Source organism: Periplaneta americana, chromosome 4, assembly GCF_040183065.1.
Source record: "Periplaneta americana isolate PAMFEO1 chromosome 4, P.americana_PAMFEO1_priV1, whole genome shotgun sequence".
Classification (NCBI taxonomy): Eukaryota; Metazoa; Arthropoda; class Insecta; order Blattodea; family Blattidae; genus Periplaneta; species Periplaneta americana.
The window spans coordinates 28,599,342-28,615,281 of record NC_091120.1 but is presented as its reverse complement, the minus strand read 5'-3'; the positions used below and the strand labels follow the sequence as shown (position 1 = coordinate 28,615,281).

General features: G+C 34.7%; 1 protein-coding gene across 1 annotated transcript in view; it reads left to right on the top strand.

Annotated features, from left to right (window-relative positions):
- LOC138697642 (putative leucine-rich repeat-containing protein DDB_G0290503) overlaps window positions 1–13,293 on the top strand; it is a 59,368-nt gene extending 46,075 nt beyond the window's left edge. Inside the window, exons 13-15 of the mRNA XM_069823068.1 lie at window positions 1,235–1,474; window positions 9,063–9,265; window positions 12,908–13,293. Of these exons, the coding sequence (XP_069679169.1) occupies window positions 1,235–1,474; window positions 9,063–9,265; window positions 12,908–12,932 (468 nt within the window). The 3' untranslated portion in view covers window positions 12,933–13,293. The remainder of the gene's footprint in view (window positions 1–1,234; window positions 1,475–9,062; window positions 9,266–12,907) is intronic.
- The last annotated feature ends 2,647 nt before the right edge of the window (window positions 13,294–15,940 follow it).

Here is a 15,940-nt window from a genome sequence, read left to right as displayed (position 1 = left end):
GTCATTTGACCTCTTGCACTCCAATATTTTTCAAAGATATTATCATGGTCAGCCACTGAAGCACAGATTTTGAGGTGTTCCGAATCCATTTCTTGGTTTGAGTTGCACAATGGACAGTTAGGGGACTGATGTATTCCAATTCTATGCAGGTGTTTGGCCAAACAATCATGGCCTGTTGCCAATCTAAATGCAGCTACAGACGATTTTCGTGGTAAATCGGGAATTAACTGTGGATTATGATGCAGAGAGTTCCATTTTTTCCCTTGAGATTGTGTTATCAGATTTTGTTTGTTGAAGTCTAAGTATGTAGATTTAATAAATCTTTTCACAGAGTAATATGTAGATTTAGTAACAGGTCTGTAAGTAGCTGTGCTGCCCTTCTTTGCTAAAGCACCAGCATTCTCGTTTCCCAGGATTCCACAATGGGATGGTATCCATTGGAATACAATTCTTTTATTGAGTGATATTAATTGAGAGAGCATTTTAGTTATTTCTGCTGTTTGAGATGAAGGTGTGTGATTAGAGACTACTGATAGAATAGCTGCTTTGGAGTCTGACAATATAACTGCATTCTTAAATTTATTGATGTGGCATAGAATATTCCTGAGACTTTCATTTATTGCAATGATTTCTCCATCAAAACTTATTGTTCCATATCCAAGAGATCTATAAAGTGAGAAGAGACAGCACGTAACACCTGCACCGGCACCTTGTTCTCTGGAGATCAAAGATCCGTCGGTGTATAAATGAAGGCAGTTTTGTGGAGGGTACCTATTATTAATTGTCTCTAAAGACAATTGTTTCATTATTTCAGTGCTTACTTCTGATTTCAGTATTTCTTCTGTTAAATTTAGATTATATTCTATATTTAATAGAGTTAAAGGGTTTGGTTTAATTTGTAAGTTTTCTTTTAAATTCGGGATATTGATTTTCTGCTTTAATTCTTGAACCATGAATATGAAATTTTTTTGAATTTTCAATCTACAGAGAAGACTGCATGAATGCCAATTGTTTCCTGATAATCTGATAAGTTTTTCATATTGAATCAGTGCTTTTTCTTCTATTGTCATTTTGATGCTGTTAATATTAGTGAGGAATCTCATAGAAACTATTGGAATTTTTTGATTCCACCAGTAATGAGCCTGAGAGCTTGGTTTTGAACATATTCTATTTCTTTTTAATGTGAAGTCGTGTTAACCATGCACTAAAAGGTTATTTTGTATTCCATAACCAGGTACTAGATCTGGAAGTTACAGTATCAGAAGCCGTTCATCAAAATGAACAGCTTGAACAAGCCCTCACTCAGAAGCAACTGGAAGTTGAACAGAGAGATCGTCTGATGCGTGAGCAGAGCAAGGTGTTGAAAGTACGTGACGAACTTATTGGATTGCTAAAAGGCAAAGAACAACGACAAGATGAACACATCAATTCACTTCAGTCAGACCTTGATGAGAGAGAAAAGAAAGCCGACAAGGTAACCTATTCAAATACTTTTATTCATTAAACATCCTGAGAGATTAATAACTACGCATTAAACATTACATTACACATCATAACACAGTAACAGCACAGTCTAGTATATACAGTCACGAAGCTCAATACATAGTAAATATGCATCCCAGTGGCGGTTCCTCGGGGGAGGGAAGGGAGGAACGTCCTCCTCACATTTTCTTCTTTTGAAAGTAAATACCAAATAAAATATGTGCCTTGAAATTCGAGGAAGATTCGATAATTTTTAAGTTCACAGCTATAAGAAAAACGCGGTTGATCGAGCTTTAAACGAAGCGCGCTCATGTGCTGTAGAAAACTGTGAGAAAGATGCGAGATTGTCTGTTTGGAGGAAAGGCACTCCATTCCTCCTCTACTGCAGTTAACACATATAAACAACAGCGCGCTAGCGGCCAGGGAAAGAAGCAGAGTTTTAAAGCAAGTAAATGAACGGAGAGGGAGGAGATCCTCCTCTGATTCAGTCATGGGCGGGGAATAGAAACCGACTGGTTGTGCAGCAAGCTCGCTACCGCTACCACCTAACGATGTTGCATTCAACCGGATTATAACACATCTAGGAGGAGACACAACAAAAACAGTTTTAACGCAACGCTATGAAAGATACCATGTAAACTTTTTTTTTTTTTTTAATTATAAATCAAAAATATTATTCATTGCACTTTATATGGTTTGAAACTTTCGTGGTTATTTGAAAGTTAAAGTCGGGTTTATGCAAAACAAAGAGGAAGTAGTTTTACGTAGTTGGCCCCTGAAATTCAGCCAAGTTGTCAGTTTTGTACAAATATAGTTGAAACTGAAAGTAGGTACTCCAAACTACATCATTTTTAACATAAAAAATGAATCGGCCACCGGCAGCTTTGAACAATAATGATAGTATGACTTTACAAGAACTGACATTCTTCAAACGCATGTGATACTGAACTTTTAAAATGTACATGTGACAAACAGACCACGTGGGTGGGTGCAGTGTTCTCGATTTCCTCAGATTATTTCCCATTCCCATTTCCATTTCGGTAAAACGGTTCCGGTTACGAGTTAGTAGCTAGTCTCTTCCAACACGTATGATGCTGCAGTGTGCTCGAAAAATGCTACGAGGTTGTGAATTTTCTTGTAATTGTTAATTTGTGCAATTATTCAACAATGAATGGAAGTGAAAACATAATATATGTTGGACAATTTACGAAACTCAGTTTACAAGAACAGATTATTGCTATACTGAAGTGAAGGCCAACCCCAACACTACCTGGTCTTATATGTATGCATGTAGGCTAATTTGTAGCATGTTTCATTCAAGAAGGTGTCATTTAGTGCTGTTAACTTCTTTCCTCCTCTTAAGAAATATGCAGGAGCCGCCACTGATGCATCCATTGACAATTGCTAACCACTAGGATCGCTACTATCGCCTCATTACAGACAATGCGAAATAGTACCTGCACAGTCTACTGTTCCTAGAACCCTCACAACTCAAGCTTCGTGACTGTATTTACTAGACTGTGGTAACATTATAATCAGTGATTATAAAGTAGCTATTAATCATTAATGTTGTAATAGTTATTTAGACAACTAGTTACAAAGTGAAGCTTCAGTAACGAGAAGGTTAAATTTGAATACGACCGGAGGGAGAGTTCTAATACCCGCGAGTTACTGAAACTATTATTAAAGATTTTATTAATTTGTCCTACAGAATAATATCTGTAATATTGACAATCAATATTTGAGGAGAAAAATTCGCTCCGGCGCCGGGGAATGAGCCTGGGTCCTTGGTTCTACGTACCAAGCGCTCTGACCACTGAGCTACACCGAATTCAATCCACAGCACTGGATGGAACTCTCCCCCATTGACTGTCAATATTACAGATATTATTCTGTAGGACAAATTAATAAAATCTTTAATATTCTCGTAGCTAGCAGTGCATATTTCTGTACAGATTACTGTGTACTTAACTGCGGAATCCCGGCCAAATAAGTCACTCAGCTGAGTGCGCCCCTTGCATAATGGCAGTTGACTTGGACGTAAAACGTCAACATATAGGTTATGCCTAACTTGGATTCAGGTCAAAAGGGAAACATTGAAGGGGGAGAGTTCGATCCGGTGCTGTGAATTGAAATCGGTGTAACTCAGTGGTCACAGTGCTTGGTACGTATAACCAAGGACCCGGGTTCGATCACCGGTCTCGGAGCGAATTTTTCTCCTCAAATATTTACTGAAACTAGTTTTGTAACGCGTTGACTACAATATTTTATTTGTTTCGTTTATTTAACGAAAATTATTTTAAAAGTGTAGAAAATAATAATTTGTTAGTCAAATTTGCCACGTCAAAAAATGTAACTGTCAAAAGTACAACATTTCCCCATAAGGATATACATAAATATTTACAACATATATAAAACAACCATCATAGCAATTCGAAGCAACAATAAACTTTCACAGTGGCGACCGACCCATTTATAGTGGAGTACGACAAGGCTGTGGCCTTTCACCACTTCTGTTCATTATATATACAGGGACATCATTTTATTTTTACTAACATTTTTAATATTAACCTGGCTATACCTTTAGAGAACCGGAAACACCGTTTGCTACCCCTTCCACGACTGGAGTTCGATGATACTGGCGTAAAACACAAACAAATCACTTTACTAGGTATAGGAGGGAAGAAAAGTACTTAATTTACGTAAACTAGGAAATATCGCGATTTTGAGTTCGATAATTTTCATTAGGTTTTTGTTTAATCAAAATGCAGTACTGTATTAAGAATAAGTGTTTTTACTCACGAACTGAGCTATTCATGAGAACGTATTCATTATGCAGTGTATATTATACTGTCTACAGCACATTAGCGTACAATATAGAGAATGAAGTTCAATTGAAAAATAATCATAATATGGATATTTAAACACATTTTTGAAAATGGTGGCCGTTCATTTCGATACAGGCTTCAGTTCTTTTGTGCATATTATCGCACTATAGACTATTGCATCTAATTCCAATTACCAGTTTCGTCCTTCGTACTAGTAACTCATGTTGAAATAATTCTGTACCTACTCTATAAAAGAGTACCTTATGTACTGTAAATTCAATCTTCACTTCTGCCCGACCCGCACAGATAAAATTACTCAACATGCTATCTACTGTCCGTCCAAGTGGTTATGCCGCAGGATCGTAGAAAGGAGGGAAATCACGTGACAGTTAATTACTTAACGAGGCCCTTTTATTTAAGTTATTTTAAACAGTTGTATAATATTACGTAAACGTCCAATTCCTAACAGAAATTAATGTTTTCAGAAAAGAGCTAAGACAGCCCAGCTTTTACAGAGGGGCGTGCAGAAGCAGGTGGGGGAAATCGGGATGCGACGTAAGCAAACGGACAGTACCTGTGCGAAAATATGATTCAATATTGAAAGTTCTTTCGTCACTGGAAAATGCGAACATATTTCTGGAACGTACTATACTCAATAACTCAGTGCTGTTTACTATAAGCGGCCTTTATTCTGTCTGGAGAACAGTTGGAACTTCATTAGTAGAAGGGGTGGGAGTGAAGTACATTAAAAATCTCAGGTACAATAAAAATTGAAGTAAAAATAAAATGATGTCCCTGTATAAATAGAATCATTCAAGATTGGCGATAGACAAGCCATGGATTTATTCCAATTAATCGAAATTTGCAGCTTGATGCTTTACTTTTCGCTGATGATTTAGTTCTCATGGCATCAACTGAAGATGATTTACAATATTCAGTACTCAATTTAAATATGGTCAGTGAAAAATATAACATGGAAATTAATATTGAAAAAACGAAAATCATGTCATTTTGTGGGAAATTTCCTGTACCAAGTAAAATCTGTTTGAATAATAAAATAATAGAAAGAGTAAATACCTTTACTTATCTTGGCTATACACTATCACCTTATGATGAAGTAGATATTGCTGAAAAAATATGTAAATATAATAAAACCATGGGGATCATTAATAAAATGGATATACTTGCTGGGATCATAAAAAAAATGAGGACATAATGCAAGAACTTCAAATAGAACCCATTATGCAGTTCATCAGCAAATTTCAACTTCAGTGGAAGGGTCATCTCGAACGAATGTATCGATGCAGAATTCCAAAAGCACTGTTTCATTACCATCCGTATGGCAAAAGATCTCTAGGCCGTCCAAAGAAGAGATGGACTGAAAATTCTAGTTTGAGACCGTAACAGGCCACTTGGCCTAATACTTGTTAGGACGACGACGACGACGACGGATATACGTAAATATACTTGGACTTCTCCAGGCAGATTGACACACAACCAAAGAGATCACATCTTCATAGATAAACGAAGACATACTAGTATAGTAGGCATTCGGACCTTCAGGGGGGCAGATTGTAATTCTGGCCATTATTTGGTAATTGGAGAATTAAGACAAAGACTATCAGTAGCCAAGCGAGTAGAGCAACAAGTTAATATTAGGAGATTCAATATTCCGAAATTAAAGGATGAGGAAACTAAGCAACATTATCAGGTCGAAATTTCACATAGGTTTGCCGCTTTAGGAAGTTTCGACGAAGTTGAGGAAGTTCCGTCGCTCTAATTTCCGGCAGCCAATCGCGTTGCAGGTCAGCTACATTTAAACGTGTGCGTCTTGTGATTCGCTGATGAAGACGTTATTCACTTCTTAAGGCTCGATAAATACTTAATATAATCGCCCGCCATTTTGTCTCTTTCGTTGGCGTTCGCAGAAAGCACACGAAGACGTTATTTGCCGCTCAATTATTTGCTGAATTACAGTGCGTTTGATTTATTATCATAGGAGCTACGACTGATAATGTTTAACGGTGTGGCAAATAGATTCCTCGTATGGTAGCTCGTATGATACTACCTACCTAGACTTTATAGAGCCTTCACTTCCTAAGACGTAAGCAAAGAGGAGGAGTCACGCCGGGAATAACAGCGTCGCAACTATAGATGTTAATAGTGTGGGAAAATAGAAATAATGTCTTCAATTGCAGCCGAGTAGAGCATAGGTTATTATGAAACTAAGAAAAAGAAACCGTGGTTTCATGAAGATTGTTGCACGGTAGTAGAAAGAAAAAAACAGGCAAAATTGAAATTCTTACAGGATTCTGTTGAAGCGAATAAAGGATTTATTTCAATGAAAGACCGGAAGCAAGCCATACACTTAGGAATAAGAGAGATTATTTAAAGGAAAAACTCAATGAGGTAGAAACAAATAGTAAGAATAAAAACATTAGAGATTTTATAAGAGCATAAAGGAATTTAAGAATGGATATCCGGCACGGGTAAATGTGGTGAAGGATGAGAATGGTGACTTGCTTGCAGATTCTCATTCAATCCTGAACAGATCGAAAAACTATTTTGGGCAACTACTAAATGTACATAGGCCAAATAGAAATGATTGGAACGAAATTCAAATACAAACTGCTGAGTCATTTGTACCCGAACCTACACTTTCTAAATTACAAGTCACCAGGTATAGATCAAATTTCAGCAGAATTAATAAAGACAGTGGAAGCACATTATCTAGCGAAATTTGTAAGCTTGTACTTACTATTTGGGAGAAAGAAATTGTAACAGAACAATAGAAGCAGTTCATAATTGTACCTATCTTTAAAAAGCGGGACAAGACTAACTGTAGTAACTTTCGAGGAATATCACTTTCGTTGAGTCATACAAAATTTTGTCTAATATTCTTTTGAGATAATTAACTCCATATCCAAATGAAATTATTGGGGATCATCAGTGCAGTTTTGGAAATAATAGATCGAGTATTGATCAGATTTTTTGTAGGCCTATTCGACAAATATTGAAGAAAAAATGGGAGTATAAGGGTACAGTACATCAGTTATTCATACGTAGATTTCAAAAAGGCATATGACTCGGTTAAGAGAGAAGTTTTATATAATATTCTTATTGAATTTGGTATTCCCAAGAAAGTAGTTCGAGTAATTAAAATGTGTCTCAGTGAAACGTACAGCAGAATCCGTATAGGCCAGTTTCTGTTGGATGCTTTTCCAATTCACTATGGGCTAAAGCAAGGAGATGCACTATCACCTTTACTTTTAACTTCGTCCTAAAATATGCCATTAAGAAAGTCCAGGATAATAGAGAGAGTTACTCTTCTCAAAAGAATATTGGATAATATTTCTAATTGTATAAATAACTGCTGTTAAGCTGACTGTAGCAGATAGCTCTTGATATCAATAAAAATAAAAATGTTATTAAATTTCATAATCAGGGGAACAATTTGTGGACAGCATATGTATCTCATTCTTAGGGCGGAATTCATAGTCGTCACTTATAAATGAGTGAACTCTTAAGTGGTTACTTATACTCATTTCTAATTCATAGTTGTCCGTCATTCACATAATGAGTGATTACTTATGTGAGCTGATCTGTACCCTTAAGTGACCTCTCATTTTCAAAATGGATACTCAGAATGATTTTGAGGATTTTGTGGAGTTTGTTGAACGAAATGAGGAAAATATACGTGTCCCAAAAAGGTATATTAGAGACATGGAGAATCCTCTGGAAATGTATAGTGAACTGGAATTTAAGAAGCGATATCGTTTTCAGATCAATTCGAAGTTGTTCCTCTAGCCAAATTCATCGTTATTTATTTATTTATTTACTTACCGGTATTTATTTATTTACTTATCTATCTATCTATCTATCTATCTATCTATCTATCTATCTATCTATCTATCTATCTATCTATCTATCTGTCTGTCTGTCTGTCTATCTATTTATTTATGTCTATAACAGGGCAAAGTCCCAATTACAATAGACAGCACAGACATTTGTTAAAAAACATAGAATTGCACATAACATGAAAAAAGAGATAAAACAGATACAAGTGTAATTACAAATTAAAAATTAAAAATTAAAAAAAAAGCAAATAGATACTACCTAAATAAAAGACACAGATCTAGATATAAATGAAAAATACCAAATAAAATTAATTAAAAAGAGTTAAGTATAGATATCATAGCCAAAAATGTAAAATGTGGCTATAATTGGCAAATTACAGAGTAAATATAACACTATGTTAATAAATTCAATGTAGAGTATTATAGGCCTAATAGGCTTAATTAATTTATTTAAGAAATTCATTACTACAAAACACGTGTTCCAATTAGTAGGATATCTGATTATAACTATAACTAACATACAACTAGAATTTAACATATCATGAAACTATTGCTGTATATAACTTATTCAGTACAATAATATTGATAAGTCGTTATTATAGCAACTCCACATGTAGAGCTGCTTTCGATTAGTTCAATGAGAGTCAGCTTTTGTTATGACGTCATGTCCGGCAGCTGTAAGTGAGCACTCATTACGTGAAAATAAGTGTTGTCTATGAATTCGGAATTGACTTAAGGGTTCCCTTATTATAAGCAAACACTTATTACTTAAGGGTTCACTCATTTTATAAGTGACGACTATGAATTCCATCCTTAGAATGTTATGTGAATAATTACTTGTGTTGTTGAACACCAGACATACATGAAACTTTAATACTAATCTTTTATTTTTAAGGTTAACAAGGAAATTGCAACCAAAGCAGAAGAACTGCAAGAACTGTATTCAACATTAGAGAATAAACAGATTCAAGTGATGCGTCTTGAGAAGTTGGTAAAGCAAATGGAAGAGCAGCAGGAGAGGGCCCAGGCGCAGCGTACACGCCACGAAGCACGTATTGCACAGCTGGAGCATGCTCTTATGGAGAAACGAAATCAACGGTATCTTAGCACACCATCTAACAAAACCATTCCATCTACCAAGACTAGACAAAAGATTGACGATATCTGGCTTGACATTTATGAATACATGCAAAGGGCAAACCTCAGAAACACTAACAGCTGTGTAGCTTCCATTTCAACTTCAAAAATTCGTCACAACTGTAAAAAGATTAATAAAAGATGCGTCAGTAATTTCAATACAGGAAGTGGACATGTTCTTACATCTTCAACCCGTATCGAATACAATAAGTCAGAATCTAAATTTAATTATCATTTTTGCAAAGATTGTAATACACAAACACACGCTCATAAGGAGTGTTATGATTTTAGAGTAAAAAAGAATCTTTCACTTCATAAAAAAAATAAACACAAAAGTGAGACATGCGCAGATCTATATAACTCATATTTAATTGATCAGTCACTAAATGTCAAGCAACAAAATTCAACTTGCCCCCTCATAAAAATGGAGAAAAAGTCACGTTGCTTGCAAAAACAAAACGAGTTTTATAATCTTAGAACAGCATCAGGTCTGTTCCTAAACAAGAAGCAGCTGAAGCACATTAACTACGACAAAGATTTGTCACTATTTGATCGAGATTTTTCAAATGATAGCGAAGACACAATTGAAATCGGCCACCATTTTCATGTAGACAATTGTCATTATCTCAAAAATAAGAAGCCGAATCCAGAATACCAAACAGACAGCGTAATTAGTAATAAGTCTAGCAAAAATTCATACTTCACTGATGGTTTTACTAATCGTAATAAATCACGTACTTCTGGTGATTCACATTTAATTGAACAATGTCAATCAAACCACGAAAAATCAAGAAGCATTAAAATCCCACATTTATCGGAACGACTTTCACACCAATTCACATTTGACAAAGTTCCATGCTCGTTGCACCCAAAAACTGACAAACACGAGACACCTTCACCTGTACAAATATACAAACTGATCAAGCTCAATAATATTCCATTATGAATTCCATTTTGCAACAATCAAAATTATTTCACAGAAAGCCCTTTAATATAAGATCAAAGAATAAAAATTCGCTGCTTTTAAACTATTCAGTAAAAGTTTTGTCAGTTGCTTGGAAATTAAAGAACATGTAATATACTGTGAAACTTGTAAAGGTAGCCAGCCTTTCTCCGAAGATGAAAGTATGTTCACGAAAGTAATCATCAAATACAGCAGTGAATTCAGCATATAATGTAAACTCAAATCAAGAGAGCAATATAAGCTGACAATGTAGGTGTTTGTTCCTGGACATTTTTTCCTAAAATATTTTTACTAAAAATGTTTCCTAATAATACTTTTTCCTAAAAGTTTATTTTCCTAATTCTTTTTTCCTAAATACACATTTCTGTAAAATTCAGTTTTCTTAATTTTATTTTTCGAATTTTCAAAATTCCCAAAATCATTTTCGTAAATAAATGTATTCTTTCCTATAAAAAGAAAACAATTTCAGGAGGATACAAAAATTTATTGGTTTACAAATTGATGTTGTGGCCTAAAGTCTTGAGTTAATACAAATGTTTGTTTTCATCTTTGTCTCATATTGTGTTACCACTGTGCCAAGCTTCTTCTGCACTTTCATGCGTTGCTTTTTTTTTTTTTTGTTTGTTTTTCTCACTGATTTCCCTAATTCAAAATTTGCTAGCACAGGCTAAAATTCTCTAAAAGCGCTACATAAACTGGGATGATCTTTTCCCACTGCAAGCTACAGTTGGTTATATCAGTCCTCGTTGATATTATTAGTCTGGTGCCTGTTATGCCTTGTTACTTGTAATTGGTTCCTTAGCACAAGGTAGAATCACCTTCCTCTCTTTAATGTACCAGTTTTCAAAATAACAATAATTTCTTCTTGGACAAGCACCCTCACTTGTTCAAAGGTTTCTCCTACTTATTGAATCAGCATGAATGTTAGCGCTAGGAACATACAGATGGACATTTTCACATCCTGAAGGTCTTTGGTTTATTTTCTTATAAATTGATTGTCTCAAATATGGAACAAACAGCAGCTAATTTCAGTATACAGAAACACTTTAACAACACTGTTTATTACGGATTTTTCAGAATAAGTCATGACCTTCTCTGAGGAAGTTATATCAGTTCCTAATAATGCAACTATATTAAATTAAATTATGGTTTATTTAACGATGCTCGCAACTACCGAGGTTATATCAGCATCGCTGGTGTGCTGGAATTTTGTCCTGCAGGAGTTCTTTTACATGTCAGTAAATCTACTGACATGAGTCTGTCGCATTTAAGTAAACTTAAATGTCATTGATCTGGGCTGGGACGAATCTGCAACCTCACGCACAGAAGGCCAGCGCTATACCGACTGCGCTACCCAGATCGACTGCAGGTCTATTCATTACTCCCGAAGTACTGTAGTATACTGACATTGCTGCTTAGAGGATAAGGCGAAAATTAATGGTGGTGACATTTCTGTAATTTCATCTTCTGTATTAGAGCCTGATCTTGTTATTTCCACTATCACGAAAAGTTGGGTGAATATATTTGGGCATTCTTTGAACGTACCATCAAGGAACCAAGTAGTACTCTGTCTCAGTAATACTAAATTTCTTCTGGTCCCAAACATAAGGGTACGATCCTCTCATTATGTTCCTATATTGTGCAAAAGAGGCATGTAGTTCGTTGGTATCGAGCAGATGTTTCTACCAAGTCATTTAGAAAATTGGATTTTTGTGGTTGATCATGTTGCCTAACTCTTCTAAATGTTCTTTTCAAACTTCCTTGGTCTGGAGGAAGAACGAGTATGCCAGAACATATGTTACTGGTATGGATTCAATTCTTGAGATGTCTGCAGATGAAATTTCAGGTCAGTCTTCTGCAATAGGTTTCAAGATCAGCTTCACTTTCTCAACTTCCGTTTCTTTTCTGTTTGAGGGGTAAGTGTGTGGAGATTCATTTATTCCTTGAGAATGTTAATGCTGTCATTAGTTTGGTAGTCACTGCATCGAACTAAACTACATACTTTTCGTCTTCTTACACGCCCAATAAACTTCACCTTTATATGAGATCCTCCTCTTGGTGAGACTATAACACGCTGTTTATTAGGAATTACAGTTTTTTAGAAAAAATTGTTTACATACTTACAAATGGCTTTTAGAGAACCCAGAGGTAGAAATAAAATATTAAGAAAATGGGCATTCCGGAAAAGTGTTTATTAGAAACATTACATTAAGAAAAAATTATTAGGAAATTTGTCTGGGTATCGTAGGGGTTTGCCCTTACCTCCAAATTAAAACTTTTAGAGTTTCATGAGAAATCGGGAAAAATCATTCAATATCTTTCTGCAATATAACTAGTTTAATACTATGTAGCTAACAGAAAACTTACAAAACCGAATGGGTATTAGATTCCAAATGGGAAAGGAAGGAGATGATTGAAAATTCATTACTGATAAACTCTAATATAATGCTTATGCTATTTCAAAATTGAGCACTATGTTTAATGATCATACTGAACAAGTTTCACTATATTTGTCATAAAAGAAATTTTCCAAGCAATTGCCAATAGTAATGGAAGGGTAAAATACTAATAGTATCTGAAAAATTTAGGAAAAGTGCATAATGAAAATCTTCTAATTATTTTTTTCCTTTCCTTTTCAGTGGAAGCAAATTCCCATTTTTATAAAAAAATTAACAAATCTTGAAATATTAAAAGACTGGTCCTACAGGGGGGGATATTTACTGTGGAAGACTCCGGAAGAAGAACCCATTGTAACGATTTCTGTGAATCTAATACATAATGGTAACTTCATCAAGATGTGAATTTGAAAAGTGATTGTGTTGAAATTATTACAATGTAATTTTGTCTAGCAACTGTGCTCATAGGAACTTTGTAAACAATTTTTGTATCCATTATGTGTCATAAATATTTATAATACAGTACTTTGTACCACGAAATGTTTGTTATTCTTGCTTATATAGGAAAAATATCAAAATTGTCATAGAATAAAGACTGTATAAGACTGGAAAAATCTCTAAATAAATAGCTATCCGCTATAAACTACAGAGGCCTATTTTGAATCTTGCGTATACTACTTTTAACACTTGAATATTCAAACCTGTACTAAAAGCACTGGCATTAGAAGCTGTGAACAATAGATGCCCACCAGAAGAATGGTTACATATCTACACAGATAGGTCTACTATCGATAACAACTCAGGTTCAGGAATTACGTGTACGTTATTCTCATTTTATCAACCAGCAGGACATCATACAACAAATTTTGATGCGGAAATAATGCCTATTCATATCTCACTCCAACACCTACTATACAGAATAGATAAATTTCAAAATGCTGTCATTCTCTCTGATTCTAAAGCAGCATTATATGCAATAAGTTCATATAAAATGATGTCCATCCAAATTAAAGAATGTCACAAAATGATCCAATAACTTCAAAAACTACAGAAAAGAATTCAATTGCAATGGATACCTGCACATTGCGGAATTGCTGGAAATGAAACTGCTGACTTTCTTGCCAAAAAAGGATCCAATTTAATTCAGAATACAAATACAAGCCTACCTTTTACATCCATCAAAAGACTAATTAAAAATAAATATAAAATCAAGCAAAACCAAGCACTATGTACCAAAGCCAAAGATAAAAAATGTAGCATTTTAATAAAAAAAACAGAAATTATTCCAGAAATCCCACGTAAATCTGCAGTAGCAAAATTCAGACTGCTTACAGAACACGATTATTTGGCCAAACACTTGAATAAAATAGGAATTTACACAAATCCAAATTGCCCTCTATGCAATAAAGAAGAAGAAATGACTGAAGATCATCTACAAACCTGTGAAGTTCTACCTGATGGATCCACCACAGAGAAATATTGGAGAGCAAGAACGCTAATGGCTTCGTTGCCAAAGCCCGGCATTAGATAACAACAACAACACTTGAATATAAGTAATTGATTAAGTAGTGGACTTATTCGTGTTAATTATGTAAGTCTGTGTCTTCGTTGCCAAAGCCCGGCATTAGATAACAACAACAACACTTGAATATAAGTAATTGATTAAGTAGTGGACTTATTCGTGTTAATTATGTAAGTCTGTGCGGCTTACAGCTAGATTATCAAGACAACTCTACAAGTCAATAGTACACAAATACAGATGGTGTGATGAAGCATCGAAACAGCTGTAAGCTGCACAGACTTACATAATTAACACGAGTAAGTCCGCTAGTTAATCAATTACTTACAGAGGCCTAATAAATTGAAGAAATAATGATGATGATTACGGTGATGAAAAGATGACAATAACAATGATGATGACCACTAAAGAATAATGTCCCATATAATTTTATTATGGTAGTTACTACACACAAGTTTCCAGAGAAGATGAAGCTAGAATTGGCGCCCTCCCAGAACTTGACATATTATGACGATTATAAAAAGTATGGAAGAAATATGACAATGCAAAAATTGTACTTCGAGGTTTATATGAAAATACAATATTTCTGACATCCCTGATGTCGAAAAATTAAATCTGGCATACCATCTATTTTATTTGTTGGCTTATATAGAGCCTTCTATCCTAACATTGTAATTCATTATCTAGAATCAACTCAAGCCTTCGCAGCATATACTGTAATGGTAACGAAGAAACAATAAGTACAGTGAAAAATTAAAATTAGGTTTTCGCTACAAATGCTTATTTTACCAGGCTGGATGCACTCGTACAAATAATTTATCAGCATATCAATAACAACCTCATAAAATTACTTACAAAAAACACTCCCAAAAATAATATACACTTATGAAAAAAAAAAAAATAATTATTTGATTAACAATATTTTCACCGTTACAATTACACATATATAAAGAATAAATATAAACATTTACACAGAGATAAAAAATTTTACAGGAGAAAACGTTCGTCCAAAGGGCTGGACTCTGGAAGAGTACCCAAAACGCTCATTGCATTTCCACATTGAATAGCAATACTTAAGCGTTGACGCAATTAAGTAGTGCAACGGCGATCACCAGTAATGGAGATCAAAATTTGGCCGATTTGAGATACCAAAACTTTAGCGTCATGACTCCAAGGACCGAAGGTCTCCACAGCAAATGGGATAAAGATATAATTGTCTAAAAGATGAGCATATTTATTGACTTTCTTCTTCACGGCTAATTCAGCAGCAGATGCTGCGTGTCTGGAGGTATTCGGTAAGTGAGATGGAGCTAGAGTGTCAACGCAAGTGGAGTCCCAAATTAAAGGTTTTCCTCTAGACCATGGAATTAAGGTCAACTCAATATGAAAGTAAATACATTCTACATAATTTCTACTAAAAATATAACCACTTCATTTTAAACACGAAAAATTGAAATGGTCATCTTTCTAATCTTTCAAGTAATGGACCATTTGATCTGTTATATTCTCTTGTGAAGATTTTGAACCAATATCAGTCATCAAAAAGTAGCCTTTGTTACTGGTGATAACAGAAAATTAATGTGTAGCTCATATGTGTGGCCGAAATCACACTGATATAATATAATGTAGGCCATGGATTGCCAACGGTATTTTGTTTTTTTGGTCGTGTTGATTATTGTTGTAATAGCCAAATTCTGATCCTTTGTTGTTTTCTAAATAACAATTTATTATTAGCGATGAGGATGAATAATAATATT